The following is a 24322-nucleotide window of genomic DNA, read 5'->3' on the forward strand; positions in this document are numbered from 1 at the left end:
TCTGTTCACACCGTGGCCAACCAGGGGCCTCCAGGAAGCCCCCCAAACAAGGCGACGGCAGCCACATTTATCCTGCCTGGGTTCCAAAGCAATAGGCCTGCTCCTCTGACCCTGGAGGATCAAACCACCCGTATATTATCTCTTGCCTTGAAAACCGTTTGAGGATGCCATAAATTGGCTGTGCCTGGATGGCACTTTGCGCACACCGAAGAGAACCCTTTCTTTCTCTCGTCAGGTCGCAGGAGCAGTTCCTGCAATGCTGAAAGGCTCAGAATTTCGGCCCTAAGCGACTCCTTCCAGGTAGGGTGGCCAGGTCCCTCTTCGCCATCGGCGGGAGATTTTGGAGATCAGTTGTAATAGCAGGAGATCTCCAGCTAGTACCTGGAGGTTGGCAACCCAAGCCCCGCCCTCCTCTGGCTCCGCCCCCAAAAATCTCCGTTAGAAATACTTGGTGGGGTGGAGCCTGAAGAGGGCGGGGCTTGGGGAGGGCCTTCAATGCCATAGAGTCCAATGGCCAAAGCGGCCATTTTCTCCGGGGGAACCGATCTCTATTGGCTGGAGATCCGTTGTCATAGCGGGAGAGCTCCCGCTAGCACCTGGAGGTTGGCAACCCTACTACGCTCAGACAGAGGGCTGCAACAAAACTCCCCGGACTTGTGCGAACGCAGCGCCGCTGGCCAAGAAGGCCGCCGAGGGGCGGCGCGCGGGCCGCACGGAGCGACGCCTCCACAACCGCCGAGGGAGGGCCGGCCCCAACCACGGCGGGGAAGGGGGCGGGCCACGAGCGTGCTCAGCTGTGCGCAGGCGCAACAGCAAAAGGCGAGGGCGTTTGAGCCGAGGCCAAAAAAAAAAAAGGGCGAGCGAGCGGAAGCGGACGCTGCGTGTCCCGCCCAGTGGCGAGGTGCCTTATGGGACGTGTAGTCCGCGCTGGCGCCACTTGTAGCGCAAGGGACGAGCGTGGGAACTACATGCCGCGGCGCCTCCGCCCAGTCCCCCCCCCCGCCTTCCCCTTCTGGGGCGCCAATCGCCGCCGGTTGTGTTGACGACTCGAGCCCCGCCCCCCTCGCGAGGGCCGCCGGCGCCCTGTCGTGAATATTGAGTGCCGTTGCTAGGAGAGGAGGCGGGAGGACGGAGGCGTGGTGTGAGGGGGGGGGCGGGGAGGGCCCGGCACGGTCGAGGCCTGGTTTGATTCATATTCGTAAGGCGCCTCCGAGGGAGAGAGGCCGGCTGTGTCGGTGGGCGGCTGTTCCTTCTCCCCCCCCCCCCGCCCAATGGCGCTGGCCGGCAGGACGGCGGCGGCGACTGCGCGGCGGTGCCGTCGGCGCCGCTGCTGCTGCTGCTGCTGGGGCTGAGGCGGCACAATCGCGCGCGCGCGGCGCCCCTCCCCCTCCCCCGTGGAAGGAAGGCGGGGCTCGCGGGCGTTCGGCGATGGAAGCTGCGCAGGCAGGCGGAGCGGGAGCGGCGGCGGCGGCCCGGCTCGGCCAGGGGGAGCGGCCGGGCGCAGCAGGGGCAGCAGGAGCCGCCGCGGGGCAGCAGCAGCATCGTCGTCGTCGGCGGCGCGGGGCGGCGGCGGTGGGCGGCGGCGGCTCTCCGCCGGAGGCCGACGGGGCTCCTGCAGCGGCGGCGGCGGCGGGCGGCGCCAACTCCCTCGTGTTGCGGCGGGGCCGGCTGAAGAGGAACCTGTCGGCCTGCTCCTCGTCGTCGTCCCCCGCGGCCGGCGGCACCCGCAGCCTGGACCGGCGAGGGCTGCCGGCCCTGCTCCCCCCCCCGGCGGCGGCGGCGGCGGCGGGGTCGCGGCAGCTGCAGCCCCTGCAGGCGCCCGAGCGGGACTGGGTGCGGCGGGACGTCCAGCGCGGCTGCCTCCATGTCTGCTGCTGCCGCCGCCGCCGCCGCCCCCCCCCGCAGCCCCAGGGGGGCGCGCGGGCGTGCTGGCTGCGGCCGGTGCTGTGCACCCGCGAGACCCCCGCCGCCCAGCTGGCCGCCCGCCTCCCGCAGCTCGCCTCCCGCGGAGGGGCGGTGCGGCTGCCGGGCCAGGCACAGGCGGCGGCGGCGGCGGGAGAGGCGCGCTTCCCTCCCGGCGACGAGGACGACGAGGACGAGGAGGGGACGGAAGGAGAGCAGGAGGAGGAGGCAGAAGCCGCCGCCGCCGCCGCCGCCTCGCCGTCCCCCGCCGGCAGCTTGAGCCCGGGGCCGGGCGGGCGGCGGCACCCCCACCCCCCCCGGCGGGCCCCCCTCCAGCCCCGCCGCCCCCCGCCCGGCGGGGACGCCTCGACGCCGCCCGCCGGCCAGCTGTACCTGTGGGGCCCGCCGCGCTCCTGCCCCTCGCTGCCGCTGCTGCTGCTGGGCGCCTCCGAGCCCGAGAGCGGCTGCAGCCCCCCCGCCGCCCCCCGGCGCCGCCGCCGCCCCCCCCGCGCCGCCTCGTCTTCCTCGGAGGAGCTGGACGCCGACCCCGCGGAGGGGCAGGGGGGCGCGGGCAGCGGCCGGAGCCCGCGGCCCCCCCGGGAGCCCCCCGGCCCCCGGGGCCAGCCCTGCCCCGCCGCGCCCCCCCTCCTCTACGTGCAGCTGCCCGGCGAGCCGCCCCGCCGGCTGGAGCCGCACGAGAAGCCGCTGCAGATCCAGCACGACTACCTCGCGCAGCTGGGCTTCCGCGGCCTGTGGCGGGTGCAGGAGGAGGGCCTGCACGCCCACACCGGCCGCCTCGTCCGCTTCTATGCAGGTGCGTCCCGCCTTCGGCTTGGGGGGGGGGGACAGGGGGCCTCCGTGGGGCACAAGGCCACAGCGCCCCCTCCCGAGCACCCGTCTTCCCCGGGGGGGGGGCGGACCTTCGTCGTCTGCAGGCGAGCTGCAATGCCAGGGCATCCCCGGGCCCCAGCTGGAGGCTGGCATCTCCCTCCCTCCCCTGCCAGACGGAGCCCTCCTCCTCCTCCTCCCAGGCACGGCAATGGAAACGGCTGCGTTGGGTGTCTTCCTCTGGGGGGGGGGGAGGTCTGCCGGGAGTGGGAAAGTGCCGAGGAGGCCTGAGTGCGCCTGGAGGGGAGGATTCCAGCTCGGGGAGGGAGGGAGGGAGGGAGGGAGGGAGGTGCTCAAACCCTGCCACACACAAGGACTCTCCGCCGCTTATGGGTTCCCCCCTCTCCCCCGTCTGCTCCCTCGGGCATGGGGCATTTGCCAAGAGGAGGGTCCAAACTAGGCTCTTCTCTGCGCCCATCCCCCCCCACCCTCCGCTTTCGGATGTTGGGCAGTGAATATGGGCAGGTGAACACCACCCTTCTAGAACTCTTAGGGGAGATGTTTGGAATAGATACCTTGAAACCTACATGCTAGTGGCATCTTGGCGACGGCAGCCGAATGTGGCTCTCTGGGCCCCTTTGCAGGCTACAGGGTTGTTTCCATGTACGCGTTACTTTATTCGGTATCTTTGTATGGTATTTTTGTTAAATAAGCTTGGTTTACATGCACAGCATTCCGCAATGCAAAGAAGTAAAATAAAGGTCCTTAAAAGCGTATTCAGCTGAAGGCCGGATTAAATTGGAAGAATTTAATAGAGTTGGAAGATGGATATTTTGTTAATCCACCTCCCCAAAATGGTGCAGCAGGTGAGGTTTGGGAGAGGCTGTCTTTTGACTAAAGTCACACATCAGAGGCACCATTGTTTGCTTCAAGATGATACTTGTTTATTGGGCCAGCTATGCTGGAAGGAGGGTAGGTGCCACTTGAAAGGTTTCAAAAGTAAAAGGGAAGCCTTGCAAATGTAAAAGGGGGAGGTGTTCCCTCTTAAAATACTTGCATAGATAGCAGTTTGTTGTCCATTTCTTCAGCCAAGATGGAAACACTGGCATAGTCAAGGAAATATCAAAACTGACATTCGTTGCTTTTTAACCTGCTGCTGTCTTGCTTTAAGGTGTGGCAGTTGATTTTTTTTTTTTTTTTGCTGTCTGGTTTTAAAAAATCTGCCCAGCATCACTTGAACTATGTTTGTGTACCTGAGGATGTCTTTAGGTTTAGCACTTCTTAAATGGCAATTCCTGTGCTGTGTAGTGAAACCTCTAAAACAGTTTTCATATGTCATGAGAAACTTGAACCCCATTTTGGATGACGGGTGGTCACACACACACGCACACAGGTGAAACTACCTTGAACTGCAGTCCATCAAGATCAGTCTTGTCTACTCAGACCGGCAGGAGTCTCAAGCCAGAGTCTCAAGCAGAGGTCTTTCACATCACCTTCTTGCCTGGTTTCTTTAACTGAAGATGCCAGGGATTGAACCTGGGACCTTCTGTGTGCAAAGCAGAGGCTCTTCCACTGAGCTGCAGATCCCCTGTAGCTGCTGTAAGTGAAGGAGAAAGATGATGGCTCCCTTAAAAGAACTCCTTAGTGTTTGGCTCGAGGCTGCAATCCTGTTTCCAGTTGTGTGGGCTGATCCTGTTTGATATCTTCTGATGCAGTTTTAGCCCTTGGGAGAATCCCATTGAACGTACATCTCAGTTGACCAGTATAGGATGGTGGTTTTGAGCGCTTCGCTGAACGACGCCGGGTTGGGTTCTTTTTAGAGAGTTGAGGCAAACCTCCGAAGGCTGTAGGGAAAGCCCTGTATGACAGCCTGTCCAGAATACCTTGATGTTCTTATCTTGCAGAAGGTAATGACGGTAGTTTCATTAGTGCCAGATGGATTTCCTTGACTGCTCAAAATGTGCTCATAGGAAGGTGAGTCATGTCCTCCATGACCTTTGCTAAGAGAAGAGGAAGTATCTGCTTCGGGTATAACCAGTCTGCCTCTAGTTAAGTCTTGGTAGATCAGGGGTTAAACCTGGCAACCTTGTGCTGCTGCTTAATATAAGATGTTGAAAGCCAAAACGTTACCGATCTTTAAACAGATGTAGATCCTTGGGTTTTAATACAAGCATGCTTTGATTTTGTTTAAAAATGGCCTGTAAAACTTTGGGACCAGTAAGCCAAATACAGTATGCCAGTTATGTATGTGGTCTAACAATGTGCTGGATAACCTCCCCTCTATTTTTTGTAACTGCACACAACAAAATGTGTGCCCTAGTGGGCGGCATTCGTCCTGGATGGGCACAATTTGTATAATCCTGCTGTTAAGGAGGTGCCAATATATGGGCCAAGAAGAGGTGAAGAGCAGGTAATAAAGGTAGTGTTAGGAAGTAGGGATCTTTTTTTGGGGGGGGGGGAGGAATAGCGCTACTGGTAAGTTCTGTAGTTTTGAAATCCCAAGTAGTGGTTTTTGTTTTAAACATTTCTGTTTTTCCCCTGTAATCCATTATGAGTATTGGGACATGCTTTGAGCAGGTAGTAAGATTCATGGACGTAATACCTGTAGGATGATGAGGGGTCGTCTTCCAAACCAACTGAACACAGGTAAAAAGCTACCGCATTTGAACAATTCTGTTCTTAACAGAGCTATGTCCCATAGTGGAAAAATTACAAGGTTTGCGGGCATTTTTTCAGGGTTATTATCGTATTGGGTCCTGGACGAAAAAATCTCGTGTTTGGGATTCCAAAGTCCTTTTACCGCTAGCTACATTCTGCAGTATTGACTGATAGGAGAAAGTGAAGATTCATGTGGATTACCCTGAACTGAACATTCTTATTTTACATATGGGCATTGTATTCCTTGGTGTGGTTGCAGATCTTGTAGAGAGAGCTCTGGATGCTGGCAGGATTGATGGATGATCCTGATTGGTGATTTCCATCTATGTTAAATGGGGTGCTAGATGCATACTAAACAGCACACTATCCTTGTACATATAACAGTAATGCAGCAGTGAAAATTTCAGACATTCTAGCTTTTATTTGTGGTGTGGCGTGGTGGTTAAGAGCGGTGGACTCTAATCTGGTCAACTGGGTTGGTTTCCCTGTTCCTCCACATGCAGCCAGCTGGATGACCTTGGGTTAGTCACAATTCTCTCTGAAATCTCTCCGCCCCACCTCTCCGCCTCACAAGGTGTCTGGGGTGGGGAGGGAAAGGGAAGGCGATTGTAAATCACTTTGAGACTCCTTAAAGGTAATGAAAAGCGGGGTATAAAAACCAGCCCTTCTTCTTCTGCATGGCAAACTTGCACCTGCTAAAAATACTGTTCCTCTGTGATTATTAAAGCTTCAGCAATCCTGGTCTTCTCTGAACCCAGCTGTGTGGTGGCGTTGCTGTAAGCGTGGGTTTCTTCGGCCCATTTTACCCTTGCTTAAAATATCTACTTCCCAGGGGCTTTGTGGCACACACTGTATCTTTCTTTTTTTCTTTATCCCTGGCTCACTTGCCGGAGAACTGTTTGCCTTTAGGTAGCTGCCAGCCTGATTTGAGGCTGAGGATGGAGTTCACTTGCTAGGTTTATGTGACAATCCGCAGGCGTGAAAGTGTGGTATGGTTTGCAAACCTGTGGGTTTGTGCAGTTTCTATACAGATGATTTATAGATTGAAAAGAGCTCATCGGAACTGAACTTTCCACTGTGAACTTTCCACTGTTTATAGCTACGAGTATATACAGTCACTTAAGCTGTGATTTTTTAACATGCAAATTGCTGTTCCAGAACTGAACTGGCAGTTCAGCATTTCTCCCCCCCCATCCCCCCGTTCAAAATCCATATTTTCCAGTATGAATTAGCAATCCTGAAACCTCATAATCAGGGGCGTATTTGTCATGGAAAGGCTACTGATGTGGCGCAGCCTGACAGTGTTGTGGTTTAGCAGCATTTCTGTGGTCAGCCAAAATTAGCGATGATGTCAATAGGAGCACGTGCTGTAATTGCTTCTCTTTTACTCAGTGGGTTTCATTTCTGAATTGCCCCACTCCCTCTCTTATCCTGAAGCACGAGCAAATGCGCAGGGGTGGGAATATGGGGGAAATCTAGGTGAAGGTAAAGCTCCCAGGGAGTCGCTAATAAGTACGAGTCTGGTGGCACCTTAAAGGCGAACACACCTTTGTTCTAGCATGATAGTTTCATGGGCTAGTGTCAGCATGAAGCCTGACAGCTAGAACCCACTTCGGATGCAGGCAGTCATTTTATGTGGTGGTGGAGGAAGGTGCTGTCAAACTGTAGCTGATTTATGGCTGCTCAGGGTGTTCAAGGCAAGAGATGAGCAGAATTTGGCCGTTGCCTGCCTCTGTGTAACATCTCTGGCTTCCTTGGGGGGGGGGTGTCTCCCACCCAAGTACTAACCAAGGCCAACCCTGCTTAGCTTCTGAGATATGACAGATTGGACTAGCCCATGCGATCCAGGTCAAGGCTCATTTTATGTACCAGTATGGAGGAAAAAAACAAGACAAAAACCAGCAGGATCAAGGTGCCATGAAATTCAGGAAGCGTACAGGGTGAAAGGTAATCATGTAGAGTTAAATCTAATTTAGACAAAATGCAGAGGTGATTTGCTAGCTTAGCAAAGCTATTCATTGGTTTCACATTTCTTCGTACCCCACTTTTCTCCCTGTTTGGGACCCAAAGTGGCATACAGCATTTTCTCACAGCCACCGTTCTGTGAGGAAGGAGAGGCTGTGAGAGCGCTGCCTCCTTGGCTCCAGGTCACCCAGCCGGCTTCCATGGCAGAGTGGGTATCGTCTGCTATGTCTCGCTGGTTCTCTGTGCATCTCCTTTGGTAACTGTTGGGCTAGATGCTGCTGCTTTGTGTTCCTTCATCCTGTCGTATTATGGTAGCAGGAGCGTGGTGTGATTGATGGCAGGCGCCCTTTCAGCATGGCCGGGCTAATTTTAATAGAAGAGTTGGTTTTTAATATGCCGACTTTCTCTACCACTTAAGGAAGAATCAAACCGGCTTACAATCACCTTCCCTTCCCCACAACAGATACCCTGTGAGGTAGGTGGGGGTGAGAGAGCTGTGACTAGCCCAAGGTCACCCAGCTGGCTTTGTGTGGAGGAGTGGGGAATCAAACCCAGTTCTCCAGATCAGAGTCCACCGCTCCAAACCACTGCTCTTAACCACTACACCACGCTGGCTCCGTGTGCAAAATAGTTGGTGGTATCTAATTGCTTTAAGGGAGTCTGTCTGACTCTCTCTCTCTCCAAATGTCAAAGCTGTGTGATCCAGAACAGTCTTCTTCAACTTTTGCAGACGCGTGATTCACCTGTAACACCCAGGTTGCATCATAGCTCCACGAGGCATTAAGTCACATAAAAGTAAGAGGAGGGATCAGAGTTTTAACAACCTTTGTAAGAAGGGGGTTGTGCTCTGCAAATGCATGTGGAGCATTTGGTGGGTGGGGGGGCTGATGGGGGTGGTGGCGGCCAGAAGGTGAGAGGGGAGGACTGCCCTCCTCTCCACAGCTGAGTGACCTCCCCATTGTCCTGCTTGTGTGCAAAGAGGCAGAAGGGACCTCCTGGCTCCCCGGGGCATGGAGCTCCTCCCAAAAAGCATCGAAAAGGTAACTGTATAGGAGTTTCTGACCCAACGGGGTTCAGGTTCTGTGACTCATCTGAGGATCCTGACCCATGATTGAAGACTAGTGCTGCAGAATAAGCTTGTGTGGTGATGATGGCAAAAGATATTACATCCTTCCTCTTCGTTCAATCAGAAAGTGCGCTTCTCCTGTTTCTGCTTCCCTTTGTCCACGTGCAGGCATTTAACTCTTAACATGCCTCTGTGTCCTTTGGGGAAATGTGCTTTGATCTCTAAAGGCAGGTTATCTCAGTCCAAAGTCCAGCTTCGTGACATCAAGTGGAGAGGTCTTTGGCTTCAAAGCAAGAAGTATGATGCTCATGGGCTGCTCTCTGTCAAAGCTTATATTGGAATCAAATCTCGTTAGTCTTTAAGGGCCCCCCAGATGCTCTTCTCTGTCCCCCCTGCCGCAACAGACATAAAACGGGTGCTTTTCTGAGCAGAGGCCCCTTTTCTCATCTCCCTATAGGTCATAAAAGCTTGTCTGGGAGTGGATGCTGTAGCACAAGCGAGGAAGGAATATTCTGCTTCTGGGTCAGAGGTTGGATACGAACCCTTAACCCTAACGATGATTCAGTAGGAGGTTTGGGTAATGAGTTTGGGAGGCCCATGGTGACGGATAGCTGGTATCTTGGAAGCCGTCTTTTCCGTTTCTCAACCTTTGATTTACTGTAGCTTCGTGAAAAAAGGTTGTGCTTAACCAGCTGTTTGGGCTGAGTGTTTTGTGTGTGTGTATATATTGGGCAGGTGGGGTTATGGAGCTTGACAAGAATTCATAGCTCAATTACAAGGCGTATTATTATAGCTGGGAGACGGATTAGGTCAGGCTTAGCAGAATTGCTCCCTGAAATGATGAGATTGCCTTACAGTCGACTTCTTTGCTTGAACACCAATTAGAACCTCTCCCATTTCTATGCTCGAAACAGTCTTCTAGCACGTTAATTTCTCCCAACAGGCTTGTTAACTCTTTGAAAAATTTAAATGGAAACCAGCGTGCTTATGGTGAACGCAAATTGAAAAATAAGTATATAACTTGATGTAGGAGCAATTTTGTTTGAGATTTCAGAATGAAATGGGTATTCACCAAAAATGTTTCATCTGAAGTGATGAACGTTTGTGGCATTAATGCTGGAATTGAAATACTCTTGACTGTTGATGGGTATGATATGGAGGTCTACCTTTCATGTAAGTTCCTTTCATGTAAGTGTCAGGAGTCATACTGTCCAGACAGGCCCATTTCTGTTCAAGTGCATATTTTGGTTTTGTTTCTCTGAGCTGTTCAAGCTGTCCCCGCTCCTTTCCTCCCCCCCCCTGCTCTGACCTTGAGTCTCAAGCAGGCAACTTCAGTATTATGGCTTGCTCACTCCCTACTTCCTACCAGGCACCGTTATCTCCTAATTCCCAGGCCTGCTTGGTTTTGCACCTGGGATTGCTTAGTGCTTAAAGTTACGCTTTGTAGTTCGGTTAGTCATTAGCAGCTTTGAACCTGTGGATTGCTTATGCTGTACCTGCGGCTCCTGAATAAACGTTTACCTGCTTTAGACCTGCCTGCCTGAGCGAGTGACTTTTTGGGATTGCCGAGGTTGGCTGGAGAACCTCACGGTAAGTTCCATACTTGGATTACCGCCCCCCCCCCAATTTTATCTTGAGGAACATCTAGCTGAGAATATGACTGGTCACCTAGTGATAATTGTGAAAGAGGATTTGAACCTGTATCTTCCAAGCCTTGTCCAACACTCTGACCACTCCACACTAGACTGAGTTTCATAGATCTGCAGTGGGAGTGAGAAACTGGTGAAAACAAGGAAGCCCCTGAAACTTAGCGGGGCTTTGTAAGCATATCAAGATCTGTGGCTATAAAATGAATGCAATATCCTGACATACCTACAGGGAACGGGTTAAGTCTTCTGTGTCCGGTTTCACTTTGCCTCAGCTGCTAGTCATTTCTGCTAAAAGCTGAAGGCCTTCTAGCTGATAATTTTCCCCCTTTCATCATCCAACACTGTTGCTTCAAATTTTGTAACAAATCCCTTCTTGGTGATGGTGGTATTGATATACTTTGGAGCTTTCTGTGCAATTAAAATATCCATCTGTTCCATTTAGAACATTAGACGCTTCGTACAATCTGTCAGTGGGGTACAGCCACATGAAAGCCCTCAGAATAGTAGAAAAGAATTCAAAGCTCTGATCCAAACAGTTCCCATCAGCTTTGTACTTAGTTTTGTTTACTGAGTGGCTTTATCGTAGTGGCTTAAAAAGGCAAAACAGAAAAATGACTTATTTCTTTCTTTCCTGTTCCCCCGAAACAGGAAATATGGGCGAAGGTAGCCTTGTGGTGATTGTTTACCTGGAAAAGTGTTCTCAAAGTTGTGTTAAACTTTCAAAAGAATTTGACCGATTATCCTGTTGGAACAAATTCTTGTAGCTGTTCTTTCTGTGGTTCTGTGACCCAAAATGAAGAAAAGTAACTTTCTTCTTAATGGTTCAGCATTTTTGAAGCTTTTTTTCTGAGGAAATTGATAGTTTTTGAAAAATCAAAAACTATCAACCACATAATAATCTATGTGTATTTGTTTGAACCACCTTTCTCAGGTACAACAGTGCTTCACGGTTTTTAAACCTGCGAGCAATAGAGAGTCCCCTGGCTTTTAGGTCTGGTGGCATTGAAATGCTAGCGCCCTGCAAACCGTGGTTTGCACTTTGAATTGTAATCTTGGGGGGAAGATGCCCGCCCTGTATTGTTTTCCTTGTTGGGCTTAGCCATGGGTTTGCATTTACAGCTGCACTGAATGTGTTCTGGTGAGGTGTAATGGATATAGTGTTGGAACTCGTGCCCTGGGAGACCTTGGTTCAAATCCCATCTCCGCCATTGAAGCTTGCTAGGTGACGGTGGGCCAGTCACACTCAGCTTATTTCACAGGGCTGCTGTGGGAAAATGGAGGAGTGGAGAGCTGTGTTGTAAGTAGCTTGCTTTGGTTCCTCGTTGGGGAGAAATGTGGGGTATGAATAAATACCTAATAGCGAAAACTGTTGGCCTTTGTGTGCATCTTTGTTGTGCCTCCTCTGTGCATCTGCAGTTGTGCCAGGAGAAGCTGTGCCTTACAGAGTATGTAATCTTCAGTTGGTGAGGTACAGTGTGCATGAGTGCAATACGGAATAAAAACCCTCCAGCAATGTGTTTGGTACCGCATAAATATTTGGGTTGTTGCCCCTTGCTAGCTTAACTTGTTGCCCCTTGCTAGCTTTATTTCTGGTGGGGCAGCCGGTTTTTAACTGGAAGACCCTCTAAAAATTAACTTCTTGTGAGTAACACATTGCCATTTCTTCTCTCCCACGCCCCTTGCTTTCCAAGGACGATGTACGACGAAAGGGGAAGCAACACCCTTGAACACACAAGGGGTGTCTTAAAGTAGCACTAGCTGGCCTGCCCAGCCTTGCCATAGAGAAATTAAGTGATGAATTCAGCTGATTGGATATCTGTCTGTTTGTCTATCTATCTACAATCTTCTCATGCAATGGAAGGGGTATTATAATCACCTGTCTGACATGGAATTAGCAAGCTCTGCAGGCAGTGAGTTGCTCCAGTGACCTCCATGGACCGGAGTTAAATTCTGTTGAAATACATGAGTGGGCAACCATGCTTTTGTGTGTGTATTTTCCTTAAACAGTGTAAGAGGAGTTCTGGTTATATTGTCTTTGACTTGTTGCAAACATTACGATAAAAATAACTTCCACATAAAAATATTTGAATTTAGACCACAGTGGACTGGGTTTTTGTTGTTGCTAATTGTGTTTGTTATAGGGATAAAAATATATTTGCTAAATTAGTTCATGTTCTGCTTAAGGCATGGGGCAAATGTTCCAATTCTTACTTTTCTGAAGTAGCAGCTGAGGTAGCTCAGACTGGCCTGATCGTGTCCGTTTGGAAGCTTAGCAGGGTTGGCCCTGGTTAGCACTTGGATGGGAGACCACCAAGGAAGTCCAGGGTCACTATGCAGTGGAAGGCAATGGCAAACCACCTCTGCTCATCTCTTGCTTTGGATACCCTGCAGTGGGGTCGGTGTAAACTGGTTGTGACTTGACAGCTCACTTTAACTTTTCTGGCAAACCTACCTTGTGATGTAGCCTTGCCCCTTTCAGTAGGAACCTCAGTTTGCTTTGAGTAGTTCAGAGTTACTTTGTACAGCCTACAGCCCAACAGAGCTTGCCACGATGTATGGAAGACTTGTACGTGGTCTAAAACAGACAAGTATTTACCCCAGTTCCCCAGTGTATGTCTCCCCAGCAATCTGTTTGTCCTTCGTGTATTGTATGCTTGCCACAGGCTCCCTGGCATAGCTATATCTAACACCATTGCTATGCAGCAATCTCTCCTCTACCCCCACAAATGACTTATACTGCTTGGCATGTGGAGAGGAACATCCGTTTTCTAAGGTCTGGTATAACATCTGTAGAATAACAATTTTGCTCTTCTAGGTCGCAACAGCTGGCACTTTAACCCACTGTGTTACGTACCAGCATTTACGAGGAGGAAGTGACTAATGATGGTAGTGTGTTCATTTTGAAATGAGAAGCGGATGTTGGGTAGGTGTTCATCAATACTCCAAGTGCAGCTTATGCTAAAGGGTTGGGGTGTTGTCCCATGGCTTTAGCGTGCAGCTGCGACTGGCAGCATGCTCTTTAAACCCCCCCCCCCAAAGAACACATTTTGGGATCAATGAGTTCATGGCTGATTTTGAATCCAGATTCAAGACATTTATCACATGTGGAGCTGACTTTTACGGAATCAGGGTGCATTATTGGTCTATTGAGGTCATGTTGTCTGCTTTGACTGGCAGCTCTTTTAGGCTCGCAGGTAGAGAGGCTTTTCATATCACCTCTCACCTATTCTGTTTGCAGGAGATGCAAGGGGATTGAGCTCTCTCCCTATTATCTTGTAGGCTGCACTGGTTTTATTTCATAATAATAGCAGTTTTGGAGCTGTTTTGGTCCTTGTCCAAAGTACGTCACACCCATTAGCTAAATAATTCTTTTTTCTTCTTCCATGTTGCAGAGTGGGGGTGGAGGTTGCTAAAATGACCTACAGAGAGTTCATGGCTCATGTAAGGACCTGAACTACAGTTTTTCAGGGTCAGTTTTTCCATTCAGGCACTCTATAACATCACTCATGCCTGTCTCTGTGGCTAGTTTAATAACTTGGTGGGAGCTTGATAGGGATATCGTGTCCCCCCCCTGCGCGCCTGAATTCGCCTACCTGCTGAGCCAACACACTTTCTTATCAGTGGCTGTTTCTATGTTGGTGCCCAATGATCGCTCTTTATTTTGTGAAAGTTCTCAAGCCACAAATTTTTGCTTGATTCCCTGGGGTGGGGTCAGAATTTGGGCAATCGCTCTGTTCTATTTAAAGAAGAAGAAGAAGAGTTGGTTTTTACATGCTGACTTTCTCTATCACTTAAGGAAGAATCAAACCAGCGTACAATCACCTTTTCTTCCCCTCCCCACAACAAACACCCTGTGAGGTAGGTGGGGCTAATAGAGTTCTGAGAGAACTATGACTAGCCCAAGGTCGCCCAGCTGGCTTCATGTGGAAGAGTGGGGAAACCAACCCGGTTTACCAGATTAGAGTCCATTGCTCTTAACCACTACACCACGCTGGCTCTCAAAAGTTTGATGCGGAAGCCAAGCGGATTAGCAGTCTTGTCCAGGATACCCATCAGAAAGTCCACGGCCACATAGAAAAAGTGTAGTTTATTTTACAGTGCAGAAATATATACAGATACTCCTTTCACACTCTCCGCTCATAACATCCCGCATAGAACTGCAGTTTCACTTCAATATATACACCTGGTGGTTGCAGCCACCAATCACAGTAGATATCCAATTATCCTGGCATTGCTACTGCATTGCATCAGCCACCTGGCTCTAGCTGGATCAGGCCAGCTTTCTCTAGCTCCCCAGGTACTTTCCAGGCTGATTACATCATCCTTAGATCTCACTGATCTATCCTGCACCTGTCAAACTAACTGACAGACTTGTAATCTTGACAAAGTTGCCTTATGATCTATAAATGCTCTGCCCCAGATAGCTCGGGGTAGCCCGCTCATGTCAGAACTGGAATCTGCTAAGCAGGGTCAGTCCTGGCTAGTATTTGGATGAGAGACCACCAAGGAATACCAGGGTTGCCATGCAGAGGCAGGCAATGGCAGACCACCTCTGAACCTCTCTTGTCTTGAAAACCCTATTGGTCGCCATAAGTCAGCTATGATTAGGTGGCAAAAAAAATCTAGAAATGTGATGCTAAGCTTTTAATGGGTAAAACAATTTTTGTAAAGTCTTTGAACAGATAATAGAGTGGGATGGGTGAGAATTAAAGAATACTTGCTCATATAATCTATTGATTTCAGGTGCAAGAGTAGGGTGGTACTAGAGTTTGGTCCATTCTGCATCTGGGCTAACAACAGCCGATTTCAGGTGAGGTTCATGAGACTCAATAGGCCACAATTTAAGAAAGATGTAGATAAGCTGGAACATGTCCAGAGGAAAGGTTGAAGGAGCTGGGTATGTTTAGCCTGAAAAGGAGAAGACTGAGAGGGGATATGATGACCATCTTCAAGTACTTGAAGGGCTGTCATATATGGTGCAGAGTTGTTTTCTGTTGCCCCAGAAGGTTGGACAAGAACCAATGGGTTAAAATTAATTCTGAAGACTTTCCATCTAGGCATTAGGAAGAATTTTCTAACAGTTAGAGCAGTTCCTCAGTGGAACAGGCTTCCTCGGGAGGTGGTAAGCTCTCCTTCCCTGGAGGTTTTTAAGAAGAGGCTAGATGGCCATCTGTCAGCAATGCTGATTCTATGAACTTGGGCAGTTCATGGGAGGGGGGCATCTTGGCCATCTTCTGGGCACTGGGTGTGTGTGGGGGAGGTAGTTGTGAGTTTCCTGCATTGTGCAGGGGGTTGGACTAGATGAACCCTGGTGGTCCCTTCCAACTCTATGATTCTATGATTGAGAACATCCTCCCCAAATACAAAACTGAGTGTTTGGGATCAGAACTCCTTGACATCTGATCTTCTGTGTATAGGAGACTGAGCACTTCAGGAAGAACTAAATTCAGCCACATGGCATAATTTCATAGGAGCAGACCTGTCCATTTTAACACCCCTCTTGTTGAACACGAGTGAAGTCAGCTGCAGGCTTATAGAATGAAAGAATAAACTCTGGTGATGTGAAATGTTTTGCTAACTTGCCATCCTCAGATGTCCGTGAAAGCTGTTGATAGCGGTACGTTCTTGGACCCCGGTACTAGAAAAGGGTCCATTCTCAGTTTAACTATTTTCTGTGTCTCACAGACAAGTAATGCAAAACAAAACCACATGTGTCTCTTACCTTGATTTTGTTCATACTGGAAACAAGCCTTATCTAATTAGAGGATGCATGGTGTTTAATAAACAATATTAAGGCTACAACGTGACATGCATATAAATTGGCATTCTCACTGGGTGTGCTTGCTTCTAAGATGATCACTTAATTGTGGCTTTCTCACCACTTAGCCTTGTCTTTTAAAAGCTCTTTGTGATGCAATTCAAAAATGGACATCTCAACCAATGCTGCATCATTTAGAAGTTATTTTGGTTTTTTGCGCAACAGAATAAATGATGCTGCAAGTGTGTGGCTTGCGGAAGAGGTTGGTTCATCCTCTGAAACTCTCTCGCATGAAACTGGCTGCTCCTAGACTGTGAATGTTAGCTTCTGCTGTGCTCGGTGCCATATTATACATGTCAGTAAGCGTTCATTTATTGCCACAGCGTTTCCTGTAGATTTAATCTATTGTTAGATTGGCTGGCTGGCATACAGCATATCTAATTCTGGAATGCAGTAGTAAAGCAGTCCAGATTATACGGTGTGTTCAGGGAGGTTATCTTGTTTTTTATGGAGGACCACTTTGGAAATAAAACATGGACCAAAGGACTGTATGCCGCGCATCTACCTTAGTGGCATGTAACCAACATGCTGTACTTGGGCAGATTGCAAGAGATTCCTTCTCCTGAACAGAGATTTTGGAGAGGGGAAAATGAGGAACTAAGGCAAATAGTGGTAACAAGGCAGGAAGTCCTAGAACGTCTAGACAAACTGCAAACTAACAAGTCACAGGGACCAGACGGTATTCATCCTAGAGTTCTTCAAAAACTCAGATGGGAAATTGCTGAACTTCTAAGTAAGATATGTAATATGTCCCTTTGATCAGCCTCTGTACCAGAGCACTGGAGAATGGCCAATGTAACACCCATTTATAAAAAAGGTTCCAGGGGGGACCCAGGAAATTACAGGCCAGTTAGCTTAACGTCTGTTTTGGGTAAATTAGTGGAAAGCATTATTAAAGATAGAATTGTCAAGCATATAGAAGGGCAAGGTCTGCTGGGCAAAACCCAACATGGCTTCTGTAAGGGTAGGTCCTGTCTCACTAACCTATTAGAGTTTTTTTATAGCGTCAATAAGCATGTGGACAGGAATGAGCCTGTGGATATTGTGTATTTGGATTTCCAAAAAGCTTTTGACAAAGTCCCCCACCAAAGACTGCTAAGCAAACTTCATAGTCATGGGATAAGAGGACAAGTCCTCTTATGGATTGAGAGCTGGCTGAAAAATAGGAAGCAGAGAGTAGGAATCAATGGTCAGTTCTCACAATGGTGGGATGTGAGCAGTTGGGGTGCCTCAGGGAGGTGCTTTTCAACCTGTTCATCAATGACCTGGAGTTGGGGTTAAACAGTGAAGTAGCCAAGTTTGCAGATGACACCAAATTATTTAGGGTGGTTAAAACAAAATCGGATGGTGAAGAGCTCCAGAAGGATCTCTGCGTACTGGAAGAATGGGCATTAAAATGGCAGATGAGATTCAATGTGAGTAAGTGTAAAGTGATGCATATTGGGGCAAAAAATCCCAACTTCACATATACACTGATGGAATCTGTGCTGGCAGCGACAGACCAAGAAAGGGATCTTGGGGTGGTAGTGGATAGCTCAATGAAGATGTCAACCCAGTGTGCGGCTGCTGTAAAAAAGGCAAATTCCATGCTGGTCATAATTAGACGAGGAATAGAGAAGAAAACTGCTGATATCATACTGCCCTTGTACAAATCTATGGTGAGACCACACTTGGAATACTGTGTACAGTTCTGGTCACCACACCTAAAAAAGGATATTACAGAGCTTGAGAAGGTGCAGAAAAGAGCAACCAAAATGATTAAGGGACTAGAGCAACTGTCCTATGGGGAGCGGTTAGGACGCTTAGGCTGTTTAGCTTGGAAAGAAGGCGGCTAAGGGGAGACATGATAGAGGTCTATAAAATTATGCATGGTTTGGAGAGAGTGGACAGGGAGAAGTTTTTCTCCCTCTCCCATAATACTAGAACACGGGGTCATCTGCTAAAGCTGGAGGGTGAGAGATTCAAAACAGATCAAAGGAAGTATTTTTTCACACAACGCATAGTTAAATTGTGAAACTCCCTGCCCCAGGATGTGGTGATGGCTGCCAGCTTGGAGGGCTTTAAGAGGGGAGTGGACATATTCATGGAGGAGAGGGGTATTCATGGCTGTTAGTTAGAATGGATGCTAGTCATGCTGCATACCTATTCTCTCTAGTATCAGAGGAGCAGGCCTATTATTTTGGGTGGGGTGGAACACAGGCAGGATGGTGCTGCTGCAGTCGTCTTGTTTGTGGCTTCCTAAAGGCACCTGGTTGGCCCCTGTGTGAACAGACTGCTGGCCTTGTTGGGCCTTGGTCTGATCCAGCAGGGCCTTTCTTATGTTCTTATGTTGGAATTAAAACATTTTGCCCTTTTCTGGAGTATGTCTGTTGTGATTATAGAAAAAACAAGGCCTTTCTCTCTCAACAGGAAAGGGAAGTGGATGAAATTTAGAAGAGGGAAAGGTTTGCAAATAGTGTGTAGATATATAATCCAAAGTAAAACATTAAAGAATATCTAAAATGCCCTATGAATATTATGCTGCTCTATTAAAGCTAAGTTATATTAATAAACAGGCACAGGGGTACCAGCACAATTACTGACGTGATAGCAAATTAGTTTAGTGTACTCTGAATTTGGCTTTTTAAAAATCAATTTGTAATTGTTTTGTGAAATTTTACGTGTGGAAGAAAAGTATGGACAGTCTCAAACTGCAATGGGAGAAACTTTAGTATTGGGCACTGTTTACTTGGCCCCTTAATTGATGCCCCTTAATTGATGTGAGGTGTGTTGTTTGGGAAGGCTTGGTTAAAAGTTCATTCCTATTCAACTCTGGTTTTAAATCTAGTTTACAGTGGTAACCATGGTTAGTTGAGGTCAGTACAGACTTGAAGCAAATCATTAAGGCCATAGGGTGAGAAGAACAGAATCCTGCATCCTAGTCCTGTCTTAATCATGGTTAAAAGTCTGGATACATCTGCAAGTGTCCTAAATCTTGACTACTTCACGTTATAACTTGGCATACTGACATAGGGTCCCCATGCTTCCATCAGAGCTGAGGCATGGTTTTGCCTCGCTTCCCTGGCTGGAAGGAAACAAGATTGTCCCCCCCTTTTTTTTGGTCAGATTTCAGTGCATTTTAAACAAATTATTACAATTCATGTTGACTCAATAAAGGAAGCCACAGCCTTCAATTTGCAAGATCTGAACAAGGCTGTCAAAATAGGACATTTTGGTGGACTTTCATTCATAGAGTTGCCATGAGTCGGAAGCGACTTGACGGCACTTAACACATACACACACACATTACAATTCATAATGTGGCTTACTCAGCATTATTAATAAAACTTATAAACCAGAGATGTGTGGCGAGTCTGTTGTGGATGGAATGCATTCCGAATACTTATTTTGAGGGTTTTGAATGATTGATGTCTGGGACCTGTAGTGAAACAAGTATAGTGGATTAGTGTTCATCTTCATCCTTAGTCCAGTTTAGCAATGAGAGATTAACATGATATCTATCTGTCGATCTGTCAACTGACCGTTGTTTGCTTCTGGTCTGGTGTTCTATAGCAGTAGGAGCAAATCGCACATGAAGGTCTTCGTGACTGTTTGGATTAGTCCTTACTTTAGAAACAGAAATGTCTACCAGAAGGTCTGAACTTCCGTAACAAATCCCAGCATTTATGCTACTGAAAAGAAGAACATAGTGAAGTGCAAATTCCTTCCCCATCTGCAACCCCCTGGGTGGTGACTAATTTCTGTTGTCAAGGGTAGCTTCTGTGACTTCTCATCCTTCTCCACTTAAAGTTGAAAAATTTCCAGGTATTTTGAAGCCATTGGGAAAAACTTAATTTTGGGAATGACTGAAATATATGCAATACTTTCCTATCAAACCTAAACTTCTTTCATTGGTAGAATAATGTATAAAAACATCATTTATGTCAGTACAATTTTATTAGCTATTTGGCATATTTATGGAATATAAAAGTATAGATATCTTTGTTTTCTATAAGGAATACTGTAACTATACTCAGTACTTGAGACAGAGTTGCAAACTGCTACACTCTGGTCTAGCATAGTGCCTGTACCTTTAATTTTTGCCATCTGAGATGGGGGGAAAATAAAAGTTGAAGGAAGAAAACAAATTCTGTAGTAAACAGGAAAAAGTGTATTTGACCAGAAATTCTCCCCCACAATAGGTAGGACTACAAACATATTTGGATATGAAGAAGAAGAAAAAGAGGAGTTGGTTTTTATATGCTGACTTTCTCTACCACTTAAGGAAGAATCAAACCGGCTTACAATCACCTTCCCTTCCTCACCCCACAACAGACACCCTGTGAGGTGGGTGGGACTGAGAGAGTTCCGAGAGAACTGTGACTAGCCCAAGGTCACCCAGCAGGCTTCATGTGTAGGAGTGGGGAAACCAACCCGGCTCACCAGATTAGAATCCACCGCTCCTAACCACCCCTCTTAACCACTACATCACTCTGGCTCTCAAGCTTAAACTAAACTTTGTGACATTAAAAACACTTACGGTAACTCTTTAATAACATACTGTCATTAAACAAATTGTAGCACATTATTGCCCATATCATTCACACTAAAAAATCTTGTGTGTGTTTAAACATTATAAGCATTTTTTTCTGTGCTTCCCTGGCCAAACATACCGAGCTCCTTCAACCTTTCCTCATAGGACTTGGTCTCCAGACCCCTCACCATCTTTGTTGATCTCCTCTGGATGCATCCTTAAATTGCGGTGCCCCAAACCGAACACAATACACTGTTCATTTGGATGTAGTCTTCACTGGACTTAGACTCTAACCACCTCAATCTCCTGGAAATCTCTAATTAGGGATTGGGGTATTTTCTTATTGCAATGTTAAATTGGCATTTAGGTATGAGATTTAGCTGGCCCTTGACCTATAACCTCTATATCCAAAATATCTCTGGAGTCTATGTGGGTGCTGCCAGCAGGTGAGCTCTATATTTATGATGTTTTTTAGATGGTAATCTTTGCATTAATTATGTGTTATGTAGTATTCTAGCTACTTTGAAAGCTTAATAAACCATTTAATGACAAAAGTATGGCTTAGCTGTTTTTTAAAGGCAATTAAACACATTTCTGGAGGGTAGGTTTATCAGTGATTAGCAGCCTCTGTGGAACCTCTGTGTTCAGAGGTAATCTGCTTCTGATTCCCAGTTGCTGATCATGGCAATAAAAAGGGGAAGGTTGTGGCCGCCTTGTCTTCGTTGGCTTTCCAAGCATAGCTGGATAGGCCAAGTTAGCCCAGTCTCGTTAGATCTCGGAAGCTAAGCAGGGTCGGCCTTGGTTAGTACTTGGATAGGAGACTGCCAAGGGATATCAGGGTCAGGACATGGAGGCAGGCAATGGCAAATCACCTCTGAACGTCTCTTGCCTTGAAAACCCCATGGGGTGGCTATAAGTCAGCTGTGACTTGATGGCATAAAAAGCAGCTAGCTATGGTTGGAAGTGGAATGCTGGGTTACATGGATTTAATTATTTTATTTTCATTTATAGGCCAACTTTCTGACTGAGACTCATGGTGGATTAGAAGTATGATTGTTAGAAGTAGTAAGTCAATTACAACATATAATAACACATAATAACATTTGAATCTAGCAGCAAAGATGCCTAGTAAAACAACATGCTGTGGGACTGGTATTGAGGAACTGGTAGAGAAAAGCACACGGCCCCTAGTAGAGGTCATCTCCTGAGTTCTCACAGCTGTCTTTGGTCTGACCCACCAGGGCTCTTCCTATGTTCTTAACTCTGCGTGGCTGTGAAGGAGCCAGGAACTCCCAGGGAAACTTGTGTGTAGAGATGGGCATGCATCATTAATTCTCTGCTTGGGGCCATCTATCCTCGGTTGCCTTTCAGTGACCAAACTGCTTTCTTGTGGTTTACTGGAAAAGGCTTTTGCCATCCCGGGTTTCATTTTCCACATTTAGTACAATTCATCTTGGATTTTGCTCTTTTGCACAACTTTCTGTTAAATGTATACCACTGTAAACAAGGACAGTTCAGTACAGTCTATTTACAGTCTTTTGACCAGCAAATATCAGTACAAAGGAAAGAAAATCAAGGACAGAAAAATCCCTATGGCGAGTAGTGTGGAATGAGAAATCACACCAACAAAAAGCTTTCAACAGGAGGTAGCCTGGGGTCGGAAGGTAGAGCAAGGCCTTTTCAGTAAACACAGCGAAAACCTGGAGCTACCGTACTGGCAAGCGCGTTGAGACTCCCTGTTTAATTGGATGGTGTTTAGAGTGGGGGCAGTGAGTGATTCCCCATTTTGAATTGTCAGACAGGACTGGGCCTGTGCTGCTTGCATACTTAACAACATCAGGCACTATATCGTTTTTGAAAGGCTGTTCTATCAGGCTTAACGTTATACAGCAAACCGAAAGGCAATTAGGCTCCAAGCTGGAGCGCTGGCAGATGTTGAGACAGACAGGAGGGACTTTATTATGATCCTGCTGGAACTCTGACAATGCACAGAGGGCATACCAGCATGCACTGTGTTCAGATTATCAGTGTTTCTAATAATGTTTGTCCAGTTTTTACTTCTAAGGAGGCATTGAAAGTGGGTGGAGAAATCCTATCGTTTTGCCACTCTTTTTGTGATCCTAATCGTGAATGTCATGGGCTTTAATCGGGAGGCGATGTCTTTCGAGGCTGAGCTATTTCCCTCTTCCTCTGGCTCCCTCATGTATATGGATGTTCCTGGAAACGTCCTTTATTGACATTTTGAGAAGTTTATGCAGGGTTTCCTTCCCTACACAGTTTCGGTTCCCTGCTGCATCTTAGGCCTGTCTACCTGTCTCCCATCCAGAACCTTTAGCAGTGGAATGGAGAGAAACTTCCCAGCAGGCGCTCACCACAATGGAAAAGCAATCTGTGTAGAGGGATCTGCCTCAACAAAGGCATTTAGGTGACCTCCCCTAGCAGCCATATTTTGAGAGGCTCCATGACAACAGATAAATGCTGTTCCTCTGTGTGTGTGTGTGTGTGTGTGAGAGAGAGAGAGAGAGACAGAGACAGAGACAGAGAATATGTGTGTGTGTGTGATGGATTCATGGGCAGTGTTGTATAAATTGCTGTCTGTCACTAGTAGGAAGCACCAATGTGGAACACTGAAGCATATTTTAGAAAATGGGTTTTGGATAGTTCTCACTTCCCACCCATTGATACCTTTGCAGTTGAATGCTTGTGGTATTCTTTTTAAAGCCTAACATGGCAGCTTTGAGGAGCCAAATCACTTTGGAAACAGGAATCTGAGGTTCTCGTTATTTCATCTTGTTTGTATGTGTTGGTATAAATGTACGGCTGGTGCATGAGGCCTGCAGTCCATGTAATGGTCTGTCTCTGATTTGCAGAGTATATCGAGAAGTGTGTCTCTCTTCTAAGGATGTGTATCAGTTCAGACACAGGAACTGGGGACAGCGTGCATAAGATGTCCTGTCCATGAAGATAGCAGGAATGTATTTGGAGTCCTTTGGAACTGGGAGAAAGGTGCCTTTGCAAGGCTGAATGTTGCAGCAAAGGGGCCATTTTACAAGTTGCTGCATACCTATTTTGACTCCAGAAAACATTTGCAAAATTGCGATAACGTCGGTCACCTCAGGAAACAGGGAAGAGTGTCAGGAGAAGCCACTGGGCCTGCTTGTTTAGCACAGACACTTGGGAAGGACTTCTTTTCGTTTATATGCTGCCTAATTATATTATCAAGTAAAAGGCTGAATCCATTAAATAGTCCAGCCTTTGTGAAGCCTTCTGAATTGCTTTTAATTTAGCGGCTGCACAGAAGCTGAATTCGGGGCATTCATAGGCCTGTGCTATCTCCTTGGCTAGCGGCCAGGCCTATTCATGCTGTTCTGAGGGCAGGAAGTTCTCACATTCATTCAGGAGTGGACAAGGGATGGTGGGGAGGGGGGGAGGGCCCTGTGCGGTGGGCAAGCAAAGGCCGTTTTTGTTTTTTTAAAGTGAGTGCTGGGGCGGGGGGGGGGGGGAGAATTTTAAGAGCAGCTTTTCTTTGAGTGATTCCCCAGGACCTGTTTACTAACTGCTCAGGTCGGAAGAGGTTTGGGTACCACAATTGGGTACCACAATTCCAGTAGGATGTTGAGGACACATATCGAAAGCTCTGTGGAGAAGTGAAACTTTAGAGGAAACCCTTGGAGTAGTAAGCTAAGACGAATCAGAAGAAATTAAGAGTTAGGGGGCAAGTGTTGCAGTGAAGGCCCTGATACTAATTCTGCATCCATCATTCCATTAATTTTTAATGAGAGATCTGGGACATGTAGGTTTGAATCCCCACTATGGTTGCCACTGGTCTCCCCTTGGCCACCGGGGTGTGTGTCCTGGAGATTTGGAGATGGAGCCTGGGGAGGACAGGGACCATAGTGGGGTACAAGGCCACAGAGTCCACC

At 47.9% G+C, this 24322-nt stretch overlaps 1 protein-coding gene across 1 annotated transcript in view; it reads left to right on the forward strand.

Annotated features, from left to right (window-relative positions):
* The first annotated feature begins 1428 nt into the window (after positions 1-1428).
* PHLPP1 (PH domain and leucine rich repeat protein phosphatase 1) overlaps positions 1429-24322 on the forward strand; it is a 269392-nt gene continuing 246498 nt past the window's right edge. Inside the window, exons 1-2 of the mRNA XM_056854991.1 lie at positions 1429-2130; positions 2239-2716. Coding sequence (XP_056710969.1) covers positions 1429-2130; positions 2239-2716 — 1180 coding nt within the window. The remainder of the gene's footprint in view (positions 2131-2238; positions 2717-24322) is intronic.

Source organism: Euleptes europaea, chromosome 8 (assembly GCF_029931775.1).
Source record: "Euleptes europaea isolate rEulEur1 chromosome 8, rEulEur1.hap1, whole genome shotgun sequence".
Lineage (NCBI taxonomy): Eukaryota > Metazoa > Chordata > Lepidosauria > Squamata > Sphaerodactylidae > Euleptes > Euleptes europaea.